The sequence below is a fragment of the Phocoena sinus genome, chromosome 19 (genome assembly GCF_008692025.1).
Source record: "Phocoena sinus isolate mPhoSin1 chromosome 19, mPhoSin1.pri, whole genome shotgun sequence".
Lineage (NCBI taxonomy): Eukaryota > Metazoa > Chordata > Mammalia > Artiodactyla > Phocoenidae > Phocoena > Phocoena sinus.
In genome coordinates, this window is record NC_045781.1 from 41,800,146 (window position 1) to 41,823,095 (window position 22,950).

General features: G+C 40.4%; 2 protein-coding genes across 2 annotated transcripts in view; one reads left to right on the forward strand and one right to left on the reverse strand.

The window, feature by feature from the left end:
- The window catches only part of SNTB2 (syntrophin beta 2), a 99,574-nt gene extending 80,649 nt beyond the window's left edge, over positions 1–18,925 (forward strand). Inside the window, exons 6-7 of the mRNA XM_032612180.1 lie at positions 9,849–10,033; positions 11,812–18,925. Of these exons, the coding sequence (XP_032468071.1) occupies positions 9,849–10,033; positions 11,812–11,904 (278 nt within the window). The 3' untranslated portion in view covers positions 11,905–18,925. The remainder of the gene's footprint in view (positions 1–9,848; positions 10,034–11,811) is intronic.
- LOC116743586 (ferritin heavy chain-like) lies at positions 4,481–5,040 on the reverse strand. The gene has a single exon (XM_032612193.1). It carries the CDS (start codon positions 4,958–4,960, stop codon positions 4,481–4,483), a length of 480 nt encoding a protein of 159 aa, XP_032468084.1. The 5' UTR covers positions 4,961–5,040.
- Positions 18,926–22,950: the final 4,025 nt, after the last annotated feature.

Genomic DNA, 22,950 nt, shown 5'->3' on the forward strand with positions numbered 1-22,950 from the left:
TTTGTTCTCATTCACAGCTCTATCTTAATATTACCTTGGTAATACTTTCATTTCCACAATTCAGATCAATTGATGTACTTACGAATCACTTACTGTGTATTTAGAGCTGTGCCAGAAATATTAAACTGGCTGAAAGTAAACTGCTTTGATGAGAACCAGAATTTCTTTAAAATTTGTTTGTGTGTGTGCGTGCAGGCGTGCATGCATGTACTCATGCATGTAGGCATGTAGTCTGTTACATCTTAATGTGATGTATATGCTTAGTGTACACATACATGTATGCATACATGCATACATAAGCCAGCATGTCCTTCAGATGCATGTTATCACCCTCTGTTAAACTATTGGGAGATTCGAAAGGTTTATTTAAAACTATATTTGAGGCACATCATACTACATATTCAGGTGTTTATGGTCTAAAGAAAGGAAGTTGACAAAAAGAAATCAGTTGAGCTTTTTTTTTGTCTCTTATGTGTTTGGTTATAGTTTACGCATTTAGAAGAATTTCAGTGACTACTTGTAAGATTTGACTAGTGAATGCCATACATTATCTTTATAATGTGTGTTTAGTTTTAAGCCTTTATTAGATTATACTTAGAGTAGAATTGATCAGTAATCCTTCTGGTACACAAGGACTTTTTCCTTCTAGCAAATATAACTTTAAGATGACCAGGCAGAGAATGCAGTTAACACCCTCAGTTACATAAAACCATTTTCCATTTGTCACAGGAATTGAAAATAGGAAAATACATACACTTTAGTGTGTGTAGTTGTTTGAACTTTAATAAGTATGCTTTTAAAAGCTTAATTTCATCATAACAATTATCCAAGCTCTTAAAGTTTTTAAATCTTACGTGAACTTCATGAAGATGCTTTATATTTCTGTAGCTTGGTGATATAAAGACTAAGAAGTAGAAGATATAGGTAGGGGGCTTCCCTGGTGGCGCAGTGGTTGAGAGTCCGCCTGCCGATGCGGGGGACACTGGTTCGTGCCCCGGTCCGGGAAGATTCCACATGCCGCAGAGTGGCTGGGTCCGTGAGCCATGCCTGCTGAGCCTGCGCATCCGGAGCCTGTGCCCCGCAACGGGAGAGGCCACAACAGTGAGAGGCCCGCGTACAGCAAAAAAAAAAAAAAAGATATAGGTAGGAGTTGCATTAAAAATATGCAGAGAATGTGCAAGAGAAGAAAAATGGGCATTTTAAAGTATTTAGAGTGTAAGCATATATGAAAAAAGTTTGCTTTAACCATGTTGTTCTCAATTTCATAGAAATTCTCTTGAACCCCTTTTTGTTCCTTTACTCAACAAATATTGATTGAGTATATACTCTGCTTTTACTGACGATACTAAAATAAATAAGGTAGGTGTAGCCCCTTCCTTTGAAGTAGGAAAGACAGAAACAAAAAGAATAATAAGTACATGTTGGGGTTGTTATAAGTCATAAATGAGATACATGTGTCATCTAACCCTAAGACACAACTCTGTAAGGCAAGTTTTATTACCTCCATTTTCAAGATAAAGGAATTTGGGTTAGTGTGGCTGGAACGTGAACTGGAATCCTTTCAAAATGCAGTGTCTTAAGCCCCTGCATTTCCTCCTCTTAAATGACTTATTCTTATGGGCAAATTAAACTCCTGGAGGACATATACATTATCAGTTTCTCTTAACTCATTAAATCAACAAATGCTTAGTGTTTAATTGTCTACAAAGTGCTGTGCTTTGTGATGAGAGAAATAGAAACAAATAAGACCTGCTTCATGCCTTTGACCAAATAGCTATAAGAAAGGAACACAGCGTCATGTTCTTCTTTTATAACCCTTGAGTGTGATTAGCCCACTAATTATACTTGATGGGCTGGCTTTTCCATGCAGTAACAGAGAATGCTACCTCAGCCTTTCTTTGAGAGCATCCTGGGCAGCCCACTCAAAGCCCACCCTGCAAAACCCACTCTCTTCTGGGTTGTTCTGGAAGGCCCAGAGGAGCCCAGGGTGACACAGCTCTGCAGCCGCTAAAGGGTCTTACTGGAAACATTGGAGCCCCCAGAGCCCTCCTACCAAGTAACTGGCCCCAGAGCAGCAGAAACAGGACTTGTAGCATAGACTTACTTTGACATTAGAGTCCTTTTTTAAAAATTAATTAATTAATTAATTTTTAGCTGCATCGGGTCTTAGTTGCAGCATGGAGGATCTTTCATTGCAGCATGCAGGCTTCTCTCTAGTTGTGGCACACAGGCTCCAGAGTGTGTGGGCTTAGTAGTTGTGGCGCCGGGGCTTAGTTGCCTCACGGCATGTGGGATCTTAGTTCCCCCACCAGGGATCGAACCTGTGTCCCCTGCATTGGAAGGCGGATTCTTAACCACTGGACCACAAGGAAAGTCCTAACATTAGCATCTTTGTTCTTCATGATACACTGGTAATCACTAGCAGTCTCTCATTTTAAAAGACACAAAGTAGAAAACATAGATTGTATTTACCAGTATTCATCTTGGTGTAACAATGAGATTTATTATTATTTATTATTAGTTAATGAGCCTTTTCTTCCTCTTAGCTTTATTAAGTTTTTTACCATTAGGGAACTACTTAAAGAAAGTTATCTTTAATATACGTAATTACACTCAACAATATCCCCATGGTCTGAAAAAGCCAATGTCCCTGCCACTTAGCAGATTGTGAAGTAGTAGCCAGAGCAGTAGAAGGAAAACCAGGGCAGGTGAGGACAGTAAGTGTCATGGAAGCCTAAGGAAGAGGATTTCAAGGAGAGGAATAGCCAGTAGGGTTAAATGTATCAGTTGGATGGTTTAGGCTGGAATTAAGAGAAAATGCCCTCTAAAATTAGATTAAACATTTAAGAAATGTGTTTTAGATAGAAGAGAGAGAGCAAGCGTAAAGGGGGGGGTGTGGGTCTTCTCTTCCCAGTCATAGGTTCATATGCACACCCTGGACCAATGGCAGTCACCAGGAGAAAGCTATGCTCTTGACTGGCCCAGAGGCTATCTTCCCTTGAAGTTGAGGTTGTCCTTCCCTGAAACACATTAGGAGAGACTAGAAACCTGAATAAAATTGGAGTTTGGCTGTAAAGGAATAATGGAGAAATAAAATATGGGTAGACAGCCAACAATGAGTCCTACAAGTATCAAGACAAGAGCTAAAGACGTGGGTCAGATTTAGGTGCATGGAAATAATTGCTGCCCTTGGAGAGAGACGCTTAGGGGTGTGATGGCACTGGCAGCTTGCAGAGGGCTGAGGGTTGAATGGAAGGTGAACCATGGGTAAACTGAGTGTAGACAGCTCTTTTAAGACATTTTGCTGTGAAGAGGAGGGGAGGGGAGTGGTAGAAAGAAGAAGGTAAAGAGTTGAGTAGTGGCATTTCTTATAATAATGAGAGAGACCTGAACATCTAAAAAAGTTAATGGAAGGGACCTGACTTAGAGGGAGGTGTTGAAAATGCAAAAGGAAGAAGGAATAATCAACCTTGGACAGTTTCTGGGATCCCAGTGGATGGGATCCAAAACACAGGTGGAGGGATTGGTCTTAGCCAGGAAGAGGGACAGAGGGAGGAGAGGAGGAATTGGGTGGAGATGTACACCCATATCTTAGCTGTTGAAGTGGGCATTGCCTTTTATTCCTGAGTAATTTGTGCCAAAGACACCCCCGGCTTTTACTCGATCCCTAACACCAAGTGCAATTGCAGGCTACTTTTATGTTGTTTGAATTATTAAAGTTGTATCATACTTCTATAACCTGAAAAGCAATTTTTTATTTTTTTGCCTAATGAACCATTGATTAGTCCCATACACCAAAACCGTCATTATAAAGAATTTTATAATATAATATTACTGAGAAGCTGGAAAAAATATTAGAATTTTAGTTTGAGGATTTCCTGGGAAGTCTAGGGCTGAAAATAATGGATTGTGCTGGGGCCCAAAGATTGGCCCTCTTTTCCCAATCCCAGTGTCTTATATTTACCCAATTAAATAAGGTCAGCCTAATCATCTAGAATTGTACCCCCCAAACAGGCGTTAATGCTCTCGATTGGTAGTTCTCAACCTCAACTGCACTGTGAAATAGCCTGGAGAGTTTTTTAATAATATCAATACCTAAGGTCTACCTCCATAGATTTTATTTTATCTTATTTTTTTTAACATCTTTATTGGAGTATAATTGCTTTACAATGGTGTGTTAGTTTCTGCTTCCTCCATAGACTTTAATTCAGTAGGCTAGGGCATTAAAACGTCCAAAGGTTTTTTGGAACATAATGGGTTGAGAACCACTACTCTAGATTTTCAAATGAAAAACAGAATAGTTTATATTATTATTATTTGGGGGGGTACCAAATTACTTTATTTGAAGGAATGGTACTAAGGAAAGAACTTGTAGATGTTTTGGTACAACTTACAGAAAAGGTAAAGGTAACCCAAACATGCATGCACTGCCTTGATGCAGGGAAGTCATCCCCGTGGCTACAGGAAGCCAGCCTAAGGCTTAGCTCTCATTATCACTGTTTCCCAGGGTGTGCTTGTCAGAGAGATACTCTGCCATGCCAGATTCGGGGGCCCCCATCTTGCGCAAGTTGGTTACGTGGTCACCCAATTCTTTAATGGATTTCACCTCCTCATTCAGGTAATGAGTCTCAATGAAGTCACACAAATGGGGGTCATTTTTGTCAGTGGCCAGTTTGTGCAGTTCCGGTAGTGACGGATTCACACTTTTTTCCAAGTGTAGCGCACGTTGCATTGCATTCAGCCCATTCTCCCAGTCATCACGGTCTGGTTTCTTGATATCCTGAAGGAAGATTCCACCACCCCGTTGGTTCTGCAGCTTCATCAGTTTCTCAGCATGTTCCCTCTCCTCACGAGACTGGTGAAGAAAGTATTTGGCAAAGTTCTTCAAAGCCACATCATCGCGGTCAAAATAGTATGACACGGACAGGTAGACATAGGAGGCGTAGAGCTCCAGGTCCATCTGGCGGCTGATGGCAGCCTTCGAGCCCTGGTGGTAGTTCTGGCGCACCTACGAGGGGGACGCGGTCGTTATGGCGGGCGGCGGAGGAGAGGCGGCGGCGGGGACCTTGGGGCGGCCGGAGGGCGCAGTGAGGTGGTGGCGAGGGCTGGCGCTGAGCGGCCGGCCGGAGCGGGGGTCGAGCGCTGGGTTCCGTTCAAGCACTGTTGAAGCAGGAAACCGCGGCGACTCTCTGCGAAGACTGAGTCCAGAATCGTTTATACGATTAAGCAGTCAAAACTATGTATTAAAAATAAATGAGTGTGTACGACTCTGAATACACTAAAAACCATTGAGTTTTATACTTGAAATGGGTAAATTGTAGGGTATGTGAATTATGTGTCAATAAAGCTTTTTTTAAAAATACCATGTGACATTCTACATTTTGAGGGAGAAAAGGGAAAAAATTCAGTGAATTCAGTTTAATGAACATTTTAAATAGAATAGCTACTCACTACCCTCAAGTTGTCACAGGCTTGTCAGGAAGCACACAGAAATAACTGTCAGGCGTGACAGTGACCGTTGTCATCTGTCCTGGGTTTCGGTGAGGTCCGTGGGGTCACTATGCAGCAGCCCCTTCATTTCTGACAGTCCTTGGGTACGCTGTGAGCTCACCCGTGGTCCTCCTGGGTCTTCTTCCAAGCGAAGTGGAACATAGCCCTCCTTGGGGCTTAACTTCTGCAGTCTCCCTCTGTCTCCTCCTCTTCTTCTGAACCTCCATCCTCTGCCTCCATCTGTTTCTAGGGTTCCCCTCAATGCCTCACTCAGTCTTCCTCCCCCATGCTCTCCCAAGAGTCTGTTTATTTTAACTTCAAAAAAATTTATACAATTTTAAAAGTTACTTTCCATTTACAATTATTACAAAATATTGGCTATATTCCCCATGTTGGACAGTATATCCTTGGGCCCATCTTACACCCAGTAGTTTGTGCCTGCCACCCCCCGACCCCTATGTGGCCCCCCTGCACCTCGGTAACCACTAGTTTGTTCTCTGTATCTGTGAGTCTGCTTCTTTTTTTGTTATATTCACTAGTTTGTTGTATGTTTTAGATTCCACATATAAGTGATACCATACAGTTCAATAAAGCTATTATTTAAAAAATTAATGGGTACAATAATTGAAACCTTAAAGGTGAAGTCAGAGAATTTTCAAGTGCAGCTTATTCATCATATAAGGTCTCATCAGTGAACTTTGTTTAGAATGCCTGAGCTTGGATGAGTACATGGGGGAAACTCGAGATTCCTGGCTTTATGTGGTTTTATAGGCCTTGCTCCTCTGCTGTCTCCCACCCCACCCCTGATCATCACTTTGTTCCTGACCCCTACCCCAGATTGTGGGTGGGTATTGAAGGTCTTGGGGTGAGAGGAATTAGAGAAGACATGAGGTTGGCTGTTTTGCATATTACTTGGTAATAAATTTTTCTGAAAAACCCTGAAAGTTTATTATTTTCATTTTTAGATGAGTTAAAATTCATGATAACTAATTATTGTGTACAGTACATACCCAACAAAGTACTTTTTATTAAACCTAACTGAAATAGTACCTCTATTAAGCCTTTTCCAATTCCCCAGAGTTTATCTACTTCCCCCTCCTCTATCCTCCCACAGTATTTTGTCCATTTCTCTATTATAGCACTTACTTCATTCTGCTGTATCCATATTTCCTTTTCTTTCTCACTTGTCTAAACAGGAACCATCTTTTGTTCAGCTCTGTATCTCCCTGCACCTAACACAGTGTCTGACACATAATAAGTCCTCAAAACCATTTTTTTTCCAGTATAGATTGGTTGTGATTACCTGTCTGTCTTCTCTGCTGCCTTATGAGAGCAGAGAATTTTTTTTAATATGAATAATGAATTAATGAACAAACAAACCAAAAAAACTAAAACATAATTCACAATTCCACTGGACAGTTAGTCTTCATGTATGTTTTCAGATTATTCTGAGTCCAGGCTCATGAGGTTGCTTCCCTTATCTTCAGCTCTGCCCACCATCAATCCACGATGTACCCGACACAAAGAGCACAAAGCACCCACTTCTGAGTGCTGACTGTTTATCTCCCTCCCTTGATTACCTCAAAAACTGTAGTTTCTTCCTCTCTTTTAAACTTCAATATTTGATGTCCTTGAATGCTGCTGTTGTGTGTCTTTTAATATTTCTAATAACTACCCTGTCAATAAAATTAGTATATTAAATTTCTTACCATTGGGAATTCCCTGGTGGTCCAGTGGTTAGGACTCTGTGCTCCCACTGCAGGGGGCGCAGGTTCGATCCCTGGTCTGGGAACTAATATCGTGCATGACATGAGGCGTAGCCAAAAAAAAAAATTTCTTACCACTCCTTACCTCTAAATTGAGGTGGATAATGGATTTATAGTCCTCCAAAAGGATTTTAGTTGAATCAAGACATCAGGATGGGGACTTCCCTGGTGGCACAGTGGTTAAGAATCCGCCTGCCAATGCAGGGGACACAGGTTCGATCCCTGGACCGGGAAGATCCCACATGCCGCGGAACAGCTAAGCCCGTGTGCCACAACTACTGAGCCTGCGCTCTAGAGCCCACGAGCCACAACTACTGAGCCCGTGTGCCACAACTACTGAAGCCTGCGTGCCTAGAGCCCATGCTCTACAACAAGAGAAGCCACCACAATGAGAAGCCCTCACACTGCAACAAAGAGTAGCCCCCGCTCGCTGCAACTAGTGAAAGCCTACGCACAGCAACAAAGACCCAACACAGCCAAAAATAATAAATAAATAAATAAATTTATTTTTTTTAAAAAGACATCAGGGTGGTTATAATAAGCAGCCTGGACGAGCTCAGAGCTTTGTTAATGAGGCCCAGATTCTGTCCCATCAGAATAGGGCCACTTCTCATAGGTGCCTGTCTCTCTCTCTCCCTCTCTCTCTCTCTCTCTCTCTCTCTCTCTCTCTCTCTCTCTCTCTCTCTCTCTCTCTCTCTCTCTCTCTCTCCCTCCCTCCCTCCCCCTCCCTCCCCCACTGCCCCCATTAAAATCAGAGTCAGAGGCTTATTTCTCTTTGGTTCATTACTCCTGAGACCCTCTGAGGGTGAGGCAATCACATTGCCTCAACTGTTTTATTACTATTCAGGGAGAAGCCATTTAACTAAGACTATTAGGCACAACATTTTTATGGCCAGTTCATATTCTCATTCAAAATTATCTGGTATTATAAGTTTTCAACAAACTGAGTTCTAAACCTAAACATACTCAGTATGACCTTTACTTCTCCTTTTCAAGGTTGAGGTAATCTTAAACAGTATTCTGTTTTTTTAAAGTAACACACACAGACACTGACATTTGCTGTCCTTTCCTTTCCTTTCCTTCCCTCCTGAGGGGAAACAATCCTAAGCAGAACATTTAAGAAATCTCTTATACAAAAAGCTTGTTGAGGATTAATGGCTTGCCTTTGCTGGCTGCCTTTGATTGGCCAGATCTCACTCCACTAGGGACACACCTGCAGGCAGAAATCCTCCCCTGCCTGCATTGAACCTTCTCCAGCCAGTGCTGTAAGGACTTGGGTGGACCTCATTCTTTGAGCATTTCTTTTCTAGACTAGAACTGACCCGTCTCTTGTCATCAGACCTCAATACCCTACTAAGTTATAGCTTCAGGGATATTAATAGAATAAAATTCTCTTGAAAACTGTACCCTGGTTGCCTTGATTGGGATCTTTTTGTTCTCCTTCCAAACCCCTCAGCCAGTCATTTAGAGATTATTGCATTAGATTACTTCCACAGGTAGTTAATTTTATCCATGTCCCCCCCGACCAGGTTCCTTTTCTGAAGGTAATTAATATTCAAAGTTCACTGTTCAAAACTCTCCTATTCGAGTAGTGCTGGAAAGGGACACTGCCAATATTTATTATTCCTTTTCCTTATTTCTTGAACATGCCAGCTGCCTTGACTAATTGAGTGTTTTTCATGTCCAGCACAAGGATACATTGGTCTGAGTATGAGGACTTGCTTGTTTGGGAGCCATTCTTCCTGTTCACAGTGACCAAGCCTCACTCAACTCTGGTCCTTTAGGTGATTGTAAACTCAGCTCTCAGAGGACTATGTTAATTCCCTTGTCGCAGAGGGCCTTTCACTTGTAGCCTCTGTACTGACAACAAAACCGCTCAAGTGTTAGTGAAACAGGGACTTCACCAGTCTTGACAGAAGACATTTGCCAGTCTTGATGATCGGTTTTTTTGGTCCCATCAATTCAGATATATCTTCTGAATTTTATCTTTGATAGGACTGACAGTGTGACTTCTCAAATACCAGCCAATCCATGTTACTGCCCTGAAAGGTGCTGTTTCTCCTTTGGTTGTTCCTCCTTCTTGCCCACTTGAAACCTTATTCTTACTTCTCACTACCTATCAAGTGTGACCATTTTTTAGGGCCTTTCTCAAGTCCATCTCCAGGAAACCTTTCCTTGACTTTGGCCTTATTCAGTTTGGTGTTCAGTCATGTTCTATACCATCTACCTTAAGCAGTTAGGGATTTCATGTCTATGCCTGTCGTTTGTGAGGTGTTGAGAGCAGGGACCATACCTCTTACTTTTCCGGTACCATATACAGCCTACTGTCAGCACAAGTATTCACTTGGTACTCACTGAATTGAACTGAATCAGATCAGATGTCAAGGAAAGTTATGGAAATTCTTCCTCATCTCAAACAAGATGTTGACTTGAGTGACCAAAACAAGACTCACTTCAGGATGTTCCAAATAGGTTAAGTATCACACATTCTCAAGAAGATTCTTTTCCCTTTTTAGAAGTCAGGAGAAGCCTTTATCACTTTCTAACTGAAGTAGTAACTTTATTAATGATGTTTTTTCTTGTCTTCAATAGGCTGCACATTAAATGGCCAAGAGGTAAGACTCACTGTCCACTATGAAAATGGGTTCACTATCTCCAGGGAAAATGGAGGTTCCAGCAGCATATTGTACCGCTACCCCTTCGAAAGGCTGAAAATGTCTGCTGATGATGGCATCAGAAATTTGTATCTGGATTTTGGTGGTCCTGAGGGAGAACTGGTAAGTGTGTTTCTGAAAAACATGTTTATTCTAATAGGTATTCTCTTTCTTCCTATTGCTTCTTACCTCTTCTATAGAAAATTATGGGCTTACAGACTGATATTCCATTTGGAGCCAGGAAATTCTTCTTCAGTTTTCAAAGATGCATGGGTTTGGTTTTGGGGTTTCACTGTTTTTTTTCCCACATTAGGAACTCATTCCCTTTTTTAAAAGTTTTGTTTGAATTTTAGAAAGAAAAAATAAATAGCCATTTTAAGAAACAGGCTTTTAACAAATATAAGATACAAAATACTAAACCTGGCAAACTTTAATAAATGAATTCTATCCATTGATATTATCAGCAATTTGTTAGGATAAGAGTTAAAAGTAATAAAGTGACAGTTGCTACAGAAATTCTGCTGATCGGAAAAAAAAGATATGGAGATATGTACATACAGCCATCATCTTTTTTTTTTTTTTTTTGCAGTATGCGGGCCTCTCACTGTTGTGGCCTCTCTCGTTGCGGAGCACAGGCTCCGGACGCGCAGGCTCAGTGGCCATGGCTCACGGGCCCAGCCGCTCTGCGGCATGTGGGATCTTCCCGGACCGGGGCACGAACCCATGTCCCCTGCATCGGCAGGCGGACTCTCAACCACTGCACCACCAGGGAAGCCCGCCATCATCTTTTTTGACTTCCTTGTCCTTTAAAGGAAATATCAAAAGGAATTCATGAGTCCCCTTGGAGAACTAGAGAAGTGTGTCAGGTGTACTTTAGAAATCAGAAATCATGATAAAGAAGTCAAAGTCATGCCTTTTCTCTCTTATCAGTATTGAGCCAGTAGTTCAAGTCTTGTCTTATACATGAAATCTTATGTCCATTGACACAGTCACGATAGGTGTAAATTTGAAAAACAGAATCTTGAAATTTTAGAACTGAAACAGATCTTAGGGATAATGAAGTTCAAACTCCAAATGAGAAAACTGTGGCTAGAAATCTTATTTTATTTTATTTTATTTTTATTATTATTTTTTTTTTGTGGTACGCGGGCCTCTCACTGTTGCGGCCTCTTCCGTTGCGGAGCACAGGCTCTGGACGCGCGGGCTCAGCGGCCATGGCTCACGGTCCTAGGCGCTCCGCGGCATGTGGGATCTTCCCGGACCGGGGCACGAACCCATGTCCCCTGCATTGGCAGGCGGACTCTCAACCACTGCGCCACCAGGGAAGCCCTAGAAATCTTATTTTAAATGATGAACCTTTAGGAAACTATGGATAGCCATGGACTTCAAAAGCCTGTTCATCTGATGTCAGCTGTCCAAATTAGAGACCTGTGCTTAGAAAGGTATAACTAGCCCTCCCAACTAGCTTCAAGGGTTGTCATTCCCACCACAAACCGATAAGGGGTATCAAAAATCATACACATAGATGGTCACACTTCAGCTGAATTTACTGTGATTCCCCCTGGGAAATATACTTACAGTCAGTGGTTTCCATATAGGATATTCCTCTTTCCTTTACATCTTCCTATGTGGCATGGTGAAATCTAGTATACCACCAATAGTGTCCTAATTGTGGATGTGAAATTTCACACTGGTGTTTAATTTTGACATAGAATAACCTTACTTCAGAGTACACTTCCATTTGCGGCTTTAAGTTCCGAAGAGTTGCCATAAATCTGGCACATCCATTATCCAAGTTCTTTTTAAAAAGTAGAACATCATGTCCAAATTTGTTTATTTTGCATGTTTGTTTATTAAAGCATCTGTATATAGCAGTGATAATTAATGTCCTTTCTCCACAGACCATGGACCTGCACTCCTGTCCGAAGCCGATAGTATTTGTGTTGCACACATTCTTGTCGGCCAAAGTCACTCGCATGGGACTGCTTGTATGAGCAGCAAAAAAATCAGTAAAGAGCCTTGAATGTCACAAGAAGTATTTCCACCTCAAAAAAAAAAAAAAAAGCACAAAAAGAAAGCTCTTTGCTCTCTCCTCCAGCACAGTGCCTTGACAAGGACCTACATACAAATCACTGCTGAACTGTAATCATGTTTAAAGAAGAGCTTGCCTTTTTCAAGCTACCTTGCCAGAAATTCTGGGACTCTAGTAAGCTCCAAAATAAGGCTGTTGATTTATTGTCTAGTTTCATAATGTGGTTTCTAAGTAATTAGGTTTATTTCCCTTGATAAGAAGGGTGGCTCATTCTTTTTCTTTTTGGACATAATCAAACATCTAATAGTTTCTTTTTTTTTCTTTTCTTCTTCTTCCAATAGAATTTGTTTCAGGCTTAGCCTTGATCTTTTGCTTAGGACAACTATCTCTAACCAGGTGCTAGTTTGCAGCAGCCCGTGCTTCTTGGTCACTCCGTATAGTTTATACATTTTGTTGGATTTTACTGTCTTCACTTACTCCTTCTACCCTAGGAAGTCCTTGAATTGCATCACCAAAGGGTTCTTCATCTGTCATGGCTCTCCCTGCATCCCACCCTGGCCATCACCTCCCACTGCATCACAAGCTTTGCCACTCATAAGTGCTAACTTTAAGACTTAGAACTTGCAAGATTTGATTTACCTTGCCTTCCACTCCCTTTCTAGTAGTGACCAACTTGAAAAACAAGTTGGAAACCACTGCTTTGAAAGAAAAGTTTTGCTTCTTTTAGGATTTTCTGATTTTATCTTTGGTAGGAGCCAGGGGATAAGATTTATTTTAAAAGAAAATCCTCATTTTAGCCTAAGCCATTTTTTATTGCTTACCAAATGTGCCTTTGGTTAGGGTTAGTGGAGCTTTATTAGTTTGAATGACTGGATATCACTGCCATTCCAGGGAGACCATCTATCTAATATTGAAGAATAATTTTTGAGGTGGGTTTCCTTAGGGCGTTATCTTTTTTAGTTGGCAGATCTCTTTAAGGAAGACAAATCCTGGAGAGCCAGCTTGTTAAAAGAGTACACTTTGTCAGTGAAGCCAGCTCGCTCTTTAGCACAAACATCATGGCACATTGCTTTGAGCTGTGTGAGCCCATGCAGGATCCTGGCCCTGGCCCTCTCCCTCTGTGGCAGCAGAGTGGCATCCGTCAGCAACTGTAATTCAGTGCTGGCTCAGTGATGCATCCTGCAATGGGCAGGGTGATGAGACCATGGAACAGCTACCTGGGCTTTGCTAAGCGTTGTCAGATATCATCATTAGGACAGAGCAGCAGTAAGATTGCTGATTTTGTGGTACTGGAGAACTCAGCTTCTTTTTCCTAACTATGAAGGAGTATATATCTGAAAACATTTAAAATAGTATAATAGCTATGTAAAATGTCAAGGTTAGCACAGTCCCCAGATCTTAAAGAAAAGGTAACACTGACTTTGATGTTCTCTCTGCTCTCTGAAGAAAGTTCTAGGAATAGTTCTCATTTACTAGAGTTATCAGGAATGCCATAAGAGGACGTGAGCACTATGGAGGGTGGAGAAGCGTAGCAGTCCAAAGATGAAAAAGAAAAAAACACCAAAAACCCACAAATGCACTATTTGCAAAGCAAGAGCTATTTGGTTTGAGTGCAGACTGACCTATAGGTGGGACATATAAAAGAGCAGACTCATGAGCAGAGAGAGTTCTAGTTGGACATTGTAACCTCATTGTCTTCCCTCTGCCCCATAAATGAGTTCTTCCCCCAGCTCCAGTCCCCAAAGTCTGATCTACTTAAAACTGGAAATTGAAATCTAGACTAGAATATATCTTTTAAGAGCTTTTTTATGTTTTGAAAATTCATAAATCTAAGTTTGGTTCCATCTGGGATACGTTTGCAAATCAGAGAAGAAAGAATCTTGAAGATCCAGCTATGGTTTCTGGAAGCAGAATTTCAACACACAATACCCTCAGATAAGGGAGCTTAGACACTTTTGGCAGTGAGAGTATTATTAATCTGAGAAGTCGAACAATGCAGTTACAGACTTTTGCAGCAAAGCCATTTGGTGAGGTTTTCTGTGTTAGTATGAAAGGCTAAGCCACTGAGAATATTTTCTGGGAGAACTTCTGAGCCACGCTGCTCATTCCTTCTATGAAAAAGATCTGTTAAAAGGTATGATTAAAACGTGGGCAGGAGAGGTAAGCATTGTGTGCATTTCGGCTCATTTTGCTCAAGCTTTAGCTGTCATAGCACCAAGATCCATAGGTTTCTAGTATTTTTTGAGTCTTGATGTGAAATGAAAGTGTATGGAGGGTTTCCTTTGACCACTAGCGCCCCAAGAGCAAGAGCCCTTCAGCTGCTTGTTTAACATACTTCAGCAGCTTTCCAATCATGGGTGACCAGGTTGTTCTTTAATTGTGTTTGTGGGATTTTCAAACCACAAATGAAGTGCTTTTTATGAATGGGACAGCCTTGATAAATAGGTATTTTGTATTAAGACGCCAGAATGTGGCAAATTATTTTCAAGTGATAACTGAAGAGGGGCATTTTTGATATTTCACATCTTTTATAGAACAGCTGACTTTTCACTTCTTTTTCATTTTGAAATAGGAAAATTGTTGAGAATGTGGTGGGCTTCCATGTGTAGAATGGAAAGGAGCTGCATAGTAGTGCCCCCTCATTCCGATGGACACTCCTCGTGCCCTCGGGAACCGGGGCTTAGACGTCTTCTCCACATTCCACACAGACGCCTACGAGCAGCCAATTGGTGTGTGAAAATTCTTCCTCCTCATTCTCTAAAACGTCTCTGCTCCCTCTCCCCCCGGGGAAAAAAAAAAAAAAAAAGGAAAGGAAGAAAAGGCTCAATTATACTTTTTCTGGAAAAGGTGAGTCCTTTCCTGAAGTCTTCAAACAAATCTTACCTGGAAATTAGTATCTAATATTTTATATGAAGAAATACTTTAATGTATGTTTATACAGTATTTATTAGGTAGTTGTAACTATAAACTCAGCTACCTAGTAGAGTTTCAGATTAAATATTGGGACATGTACAGGAATCAAAAATACTACTCTAAATGTCATTCACCTATTTTAAAGCCATGTTTTAGCACTTTTTAGGCTAGCTAAAGTCTGATAGTGCTTGTTTTTATCATCTGTACTCTCACAAAGTTTGTTATTGAAAATTATTGCATGCAGGAGGGATCAAATTATTTATTATATTTTTATAAGTGGAAAAATCACTCTAACCAACAAATGATTAAAGTTGTTACTGATTATTTTCTTAATTTATCCTCCTAACAGAATGGTAACAAAGCTTTTTTCAGCCGATTAAATGCACTTAGCTAATAAACCAAAATTTACTCTTTAAAAAAAATTTAAACTGTGTGGAATCTGGACAAGACTATGTTTCTCCTAGAAAAAACACATTTCATTGTAAATGGTTTTGATGGACAAAAGTGTGTCCACTTTTGAGAAAAGGTTATAATGGATTTTTTTAATTTTGAGAGAACCTCCAGGTCTCCTTGTTTAATTTATATCCATATTTTTAATTCAAATTATCTTGTAAGCTGCTATGCAAAATCTATTAAAAGCCCTACTTACTCAAAGAGTTAAACATATTTGAAGCTTTCAGGGAAGACCTGTAGACTTAAGCACTTTCTCTGCTTATTTTGTATCTTAGACACTTATGCTGAATTATGTTCTTATTATTTTCACTGGTTATAAGCTATTGATTGTACATAATATTTAAACCATCCAAATATCCAGCATACATTTCCATGTTGCTGCCATCCACTGTTGACGCCATGAATGAAATGGCAGGTTAGAAAGCCAAAGGTCGTTTTCTTTCAATATCCAATGAAGTAAAATGCTGGATCTCTTTGGTCTCAAAGCATATTGAGATCTGCGTATCTGTGTAAGGAAAAGAGACTTCTTTGGGATTCTGCTTAAACTTTAAGTTGAATTTGATTATAGTCATATTCATTTGTTTTATATATCTCTATCAGGTATATTACGTGCCAGGTGGTATTATATCCTACCTTGAGATTGGAAATCTCTTTCATTTAAATTTGAATTCTTATTGTGGCTTTTTTTTTTTCTCCATTAGATCAAAGTAGAGGAATCTGATATCTGCTACCATTCTCTCTGTGTCCCTATTTTAATTTTTTGATAATCTACAATTATTTTGTTATATATACTGTCTTTAAAAACTGACAGCAGCAGTCCCCCAACCCCTGCCCCCCTTTTTAAGCTATATATTTCACTGTGCTGGGCATAGAGACACTCAATAAATGTATGATGACAGACAATTCTAAAATAATTATGCTGTATATCAGGATTACGTGTTTTTGAGCAATATAGCTATTCCTATGGTATAAGGATATTCAGTGAAATTTATTTTACACTAGTAATAGACTACTTAAGTGGTTGATCTGAAACCCTTTCTCTAAAGCACACACATACACACATCTAGCAGATCAGTGATAATTTCAAGTTAAAGTAAGGTACAATTAATAGACAATAGAACACGTCTCTTTTTGACACTAGTTAAACTGCCAACTGGAAGAATGGTTGTTGTGTATTAACTTGAAAAATATTTTAACAAGATTTCTTCTTTTATAAACTTGATAAACGTGAGCTTTATTTCTTGTCACCTCTATTCTTCCTTTCCATTTTAGGTGACTGAACCAAAGCATATTCTGGTTTTAAAAGTGAATCTACATTTGATATAATGCATAAATATGCCGTTTGTAAATGATTGCTTGCTCTCCAATGAACATTTGATTGTAGTCAACAAATATCTACCAAATGAACTGTAATCCTTGAATTGCCACAAAATAGATTGGTTGAAACTAAAAGGATAAAACAGAGAAATGATACTTCATTTTATTGTAAGATTAGGTATTGTGGTAGATTTCTAACTTCTGAGTCCTGTAAGTACTTTACTCAGTTTTGTAATAATCTTACCTCCCTGCCATTGACACAAATGCAAAAGTTTTTGAGTCCCTCTTTATCCTAGTCACATGTACACCTTTGGAACCTGATTATCACCTCTTCCAAAGTGATAGAAGTCTCTTATGAATAGACAAAAGGTTCTTTGGGACCCTAGAGAAATTTTTGAAACTGCAAACCTAATTTATGATATATTAATTCATGGATTCTTCATCTAATAAGCATTTATTAATGTACAGTTCTTCACAGGCACTCTGAAAGGTCCAAAAGAAAGTTCCTGCCCTCAAGTAGCACATAATCCATTACTTCTCAATCACACCATGCCATCTATTTATCAGTCAGAGGTTAAGTAATTAACCACCTCATATTTTTACCAAAGCATATCTGCAGTTCTGCTTATCTGGCAAATTGGAAAATATTTAAAAGGATGCTCAGTCTTTGATCCATGCTAGCATGAAAGAACTCCAAGCACATTTTAGTAGGTTGGTCTTTTCATCATGCATCATTTTTTAATTCAAAATCAGGCTTTAGTTTGTGAAGGAGACTAGTGTAGAATATCCTTAGTAAGATAAATTACAACAACGACAAAAAGTTAGCTCTATTGCCCAAAGTGGATCAATGAGAAAGTTTTTTTAAAGAAAAGTTTCTTTTAACTGTAAACAGAAAAGATAAATGTATATTTCATCTACCCACTTTATAGATTGTGCTGACCCAGTCATTTTCACATTTGCAGCCTTTAAACATCTCATTTGCTGAAAGTCCTTACATGTGGTAGATGGACTGTTGCTCCATTTGAGAGATCAAAATAATGAAGATATTTAAAACTTAGCAAAATTCCACTTATTCTAGAACACTCAGACATTCAAACTCAGTAGAAAGGGCACCTAAAAAAAAATAAGAGCAGTTGTGTGAATTTTTCCATGTTTTCCTTCAGTAACAGTCCCTTTCCATCTAGCTTGCCTTCCATCTATCACTAGAGGCAGCCTTTCAGGCAACATCCTTTGTCATGCCCAGAAAGGCCCTGAGAGGTCAGTGATTGGAATGGCTTAGGGAACACAGTCTCATGGGCTCCGTCCCCTTGGTTTTCAGCGTCCTGGAGTTGTGCACACAAATTAGGTCATGCCTTCAATGTCTTGGTCTTTACTTTAAACCTACCCTTTGACAATCAGGTGCTAATGATTGTCTACTATTGGAACCAGCACATAAGTATTGTCATGTTAAGTGTCTGTTCCTCCTAGGTTGGAAGAAGTGCTTTCCTTCTATCTCAGTCCTGTTCAGGTGGGTGTCAGTTACATTTTTTCACCTCTGTTTTGTGAATTAACAGAATTTGGAGGAGGAGAAATGATCTAAACCAAGTTTTGGGTTTGGCATGATCATCAGTCTTGATGATACTCTTCACACCTTAAAGCAAACCTGCCCTATCATAAGAACCAATTTCTGATTGTTTTTCTCTAGTTAAGACTCCAGTGTTATGTTTACAGTCTGTTGGATGGATTCAGCGTGATAAGACCTGGGTGCCCAAAGAATCTATTTCCCTTGTGGTACCAGACCCAAGGTCCTTTAGAAAATAATGTGGCAAACCACTACCTATAAAGGCCTGTTTTGGCTAATCTGTGCAAACTTTTATTATACCCTCTTGTATGTATTCTGTCCTACGCAACTCTCATTTTTTTAAGTATTAAGACTTAGAAAGCTAGGATGACACTTCTACAAAGAATTAGAAGTATGTGATATTTTGGTGTTTTCCTTCCTTTTGGAACCCTGTATTTAAACAAGACTTCTTTTTAAGTGTTGTTTAAAATTTAGGTCTCAAGTCTTCTGGCATCACCAGACTACCAAATCAAAACCCATGGCATAAAACAGGGCAGTATTTGTGTTCGTAATAATAAAAAAGCTTTATGTGTACTGTGTAAGTATAATGCATAGACAACACTTTCCCTTGAGTTGCACATCAACATAGAGCATTGTACATTACAATGAAATTTGCAACTTAAGGGTATTATATATATAAATACATATATACCTTTGTAACCTTTATACTGTAAATAAAAGAACTGCTTTTAGACTTGTATTTTTTTTTCATTTTTTAATGTTAAAATAGTTTCAAACTTAAACAGGAAAGGTTTAAGGACAGTACAAAGAACTCCTACATCCGTGTCACCCAAATTTCCCAGTTGTTAACATTTTACCACATTTGTTCCATTACTCTCTCTTGTCTTTTTCTGCCATGATGCTCATCACCCTTAAATTCTCTAGTGTGTACTTTACAAACACAAGGACATTCTCCTGTATTGCCACCCTACAGCCCTCCCAATCAGGAAGTCAACTTTGATATAACACTGCCACCCATCCACAGACCCCATTTAAGTGCTCCAATCGTCCCAACAATGTCTCCTTTTCCCTTATGGCACAGGATCCTATCCAGTATCACATGTGTTTGGTTGTCACATCTTAGCCTCTTCTGGTGCCATTTTTAAACAGATTTAGGACAACTCCAAACTCTTAAGAACTTAGTTTCGGTTCTAGTTCTACCACTGACCATCTGTGTGATGGGAGCTTAATCACTGGATCAATCTGAGCTTTATCAAACTTTGAGTCACACAGAGGAGGGGCAAGTGAGAGATGGTTTCTCAAGAATCATGTTTGGAGATCACTGCTCCATTTATTTCAGTATCAGTCACTTTGTGTGATAGCAGAATTTTGCCCTGGCCCTGCCTCTCTAAAATGTTACTCATCTGAACCTTGTTTTTTATAAATTTATTTATTTTATTTATTTATTTTTGGCTGTGTTGGGTCTTCGTTGCTGCACGCGGGCTTTCTCTAGTTGCAGCGAGCGGGGGCTACTCTTTGTTGCGGTGCATGGGCTTCTCATTGCGGTGGCTTCTCTTGTTGCATTCTCTTGTCCATTCTCTTGTTGGAGCATGGACTCTAGGCACGTGGGCTTCCGTAGTCGTGGCTCGCGGGCTCTAGAGCGCAGGCTCAGTAGTTGTGGTGCACGGGCTTAGTTACTCCGCGGCATGTGGGATCTTCCTGGACCAAGGCTCAAACCCGTGTCTCCTGCATTGGCAGGCGGATTCTTAACCACTGCGCCACCAGGGAAGCCCTGAACCTTGTTTTTATTCCTCCTCCTCCACACTGTTCATGCCCCCAACCAAGAAGCTCCTTAACAAATTATTCAGAACCTACTGCTTGGCATGAGCCCTAGAATGCTGGAGTTTGTATAGTCTGATTTTATGAGGTTGTATTGGCTAAGGAGAGTTGATTCACTGGTCCAAGCTTGGGTTTACAACAAGTGCCACATCCTCAGCATCAACAGAACCCAATATAGAAAAGTGCTGTGCAAGAAAGAACAAATGGGCAGCCACTGTGGAGAACACTGTGGAGGTTCCTTAAAAAACTTATAGATAAATTTACCATGAGATCCAGCAATTCCACTCCTGGGCACATATGCAGAAAAGATGAAAACTCTAATTCAAAAAGATGCATGAACCCCAGTGTTCATAGCAGCACTATTTACAATAGCCAAGACATGGAAGCAACCTAAATGTCCATCGACAGAGGAATGGATAAAGATGTGGTACATATATACAACAGAATATTACTCAGCCATAAGAAAGAATGACATAATGCCATTTGCAGTAAAATGGATGGACCTAGAGATTATCATACTAAGCGAAGTACGTTAGAAAGAGAGACAGATATATGATACCACTTATATGTGGAATCTAAAAAAATGATACTAATGAACGTATTTACAAAAGAGAAATAGAGTTAGACATAGAAAACAAACTTATGGTTACCAAAGGGGAAGGGGGGGCAATAAATTAGGAGTTTTGGATTAATAGATACACACTACTATATATAAAATAGATAAACAACAAAGACCTACTGCATAGCACAGGGAACTATATTCAATATCTTGTAATAACATATAATGGAAAAGAATCTGAAAAATATATATATATATATCTGAATCACTTTGCTGTACACCTGAAACTATCACAGCATTGTAAATCAACTACTTAAAAATAAAAATAAAAAGAGCAAATGGATTGGGCATTTGCAAGTCAATGACTTTCTACCTAAAATGTGGGAGCTGAGAATCTGATTTCTGCTCTAGTGAAAAAGAACATGAAGTTACTGATCTGATTCAGAATCAAGCCTAAACGTGCTCCATGTGCCAGCCCACAAATAACTTAGATTTAGTGCCTTTATTCCCCCTTTCCTTCCTCCATTCACACCTCCACCCCAGCAATGGCAACACCACTGCAGAATTGAGGTGTCCTCAGAGCCTGTTTTCAAGCTAGCATCCTAGAAGAAAGTCAACGACCAGTGATCCAGTGGGACGGGGAGGAGTTCTGGTTTCCCATCGGAAGGACAGAAGTTCCTCTAGGAGGCGCGGCTTCCTTCCGGAAGCTCTGCCTTGTAAAGCAGTGTCTGGACAGCAGGCTCACGCAAGACAAGCTAAGCAAGAGGTCAGAGCAGAGTAGGCAGAACAAAGGGAAGATGAACACAGCCAGTGGAACTCAACCCCACCAGCCCTTGCTATGGGCTGAACTGTATCCCACCAAAATTCATACATTGAGCCCTACCCTCAGTGCCTCAGAATGTATTTGGAAATAGAGCCTTTAAAGAGGTGATCCAGTTAAAATGATCCCATTAAGATGGACCCTAATCCAATCTGACTGGTATTCTTATAAGAAGAGGAAATGTGAAAAAGAGATACCATGGCTCATGTGAACAAAGACTCTTGAGGACACAGCAAAAGCGTGGCCATGTGCAAGCCTAGAAAAGAGGCCTCAGAAGAAACCAACCAACCCTGCTAGCACCTTGATCTTGAACTTCTAGCCTACAGAACTGTGAGAAAATATATTTCTATTGTTTAAGCCACCCTGTGGTATCTTGTTATGGCAGCCTTAGCAGGCTAATACAAACTTCTCTAATTGTAGGGACTTTTCATTTTAATTCTGTCTTCCATCTGGAACAGCTTATCAAATAAGTGGAGTTAATATGTTCTCAGTTTCTGTTTCACGCTTATCCACCCGTTAGGTCCCTCTCTTTTGTTTGCTTATTAATTCTTTAGTTAATTATTAGTTCTTCCAGCAGATATTGAGTATCTGTCTTGTGCCAGGCCCCTGGAAAAGCCCCAGCCCTGTGCTCTCAATGATGCAAAAGCATAGTGACTGTAACATAACATCATTGGTGCCAGACATCAAATGAAAGCCTCTCCACTCAGCCATCAGTGTCTAAAAGAGCAGTGTTTCAGGGTAGAAGCTGAGAAGCCATGATTTGGAGGGTGTCTGCCTTCTCATCTCACCCAGACTCCTCAAAGGCCTTGTCCTGCCACTCCTGCCATTATCCTGACTCCAGTGTCCACAGGGATGCTCAGCACTGGGCCTTTTGGTTCCTTGAACTCCCCGTGTGTGATGATGGCCCCTTTCACTCCATGTCACCCATCCTCCAGCTCCCATGGTAGCCCCTCAACTGTGTTATACCTGAAACAGAGCCATTTCCAAAATTAAAAACTGAAGCATCCCTCTCCAGTGTGTTCCCACTGTGACTATCCTTCAATCTTTGGAGTCCTCAATTAGTCCACTGACACTTTTACTTTCTCCCTATTCACTTCCCACCTTACCTGGCTCTGATTCCATTGTAGTACCACACTCACCAAACCTGTGAATTCCCTTGATGCTCTATCTTCAAGGCAGCCTCATGGATGAACCCGCACTCGAGCGGCCGAGTACCGGGGAGAAAGATCCAAAGCAAATTGTCATCTCTATACATTTATGGAAGTTGCCACCCTTTACCAGGTTTGCCCTTAACACAGTTCATTTGAAATGATTTCAAACCATCCTTACTCTCCTCACACCCCAGGCCTTCTACCTTCTCTCCCTCTCTCTCAGCAGATTCTCTTTCCTTCTAATTCCCCAAGAAAACAGAGTCCATCCAAAGGTACTCTCCTAACTTCTTGTTACCTTCTGGCCAGCCTAGGTAGGCAGCTATCTTCTCTGCTTCCACTGTAATGTCTGCAGCCAATCCACCCACCTAGGCTTTGGTCCTATTTCAGTTGGCTAGCTTTCTTTACTAGATCCTTCC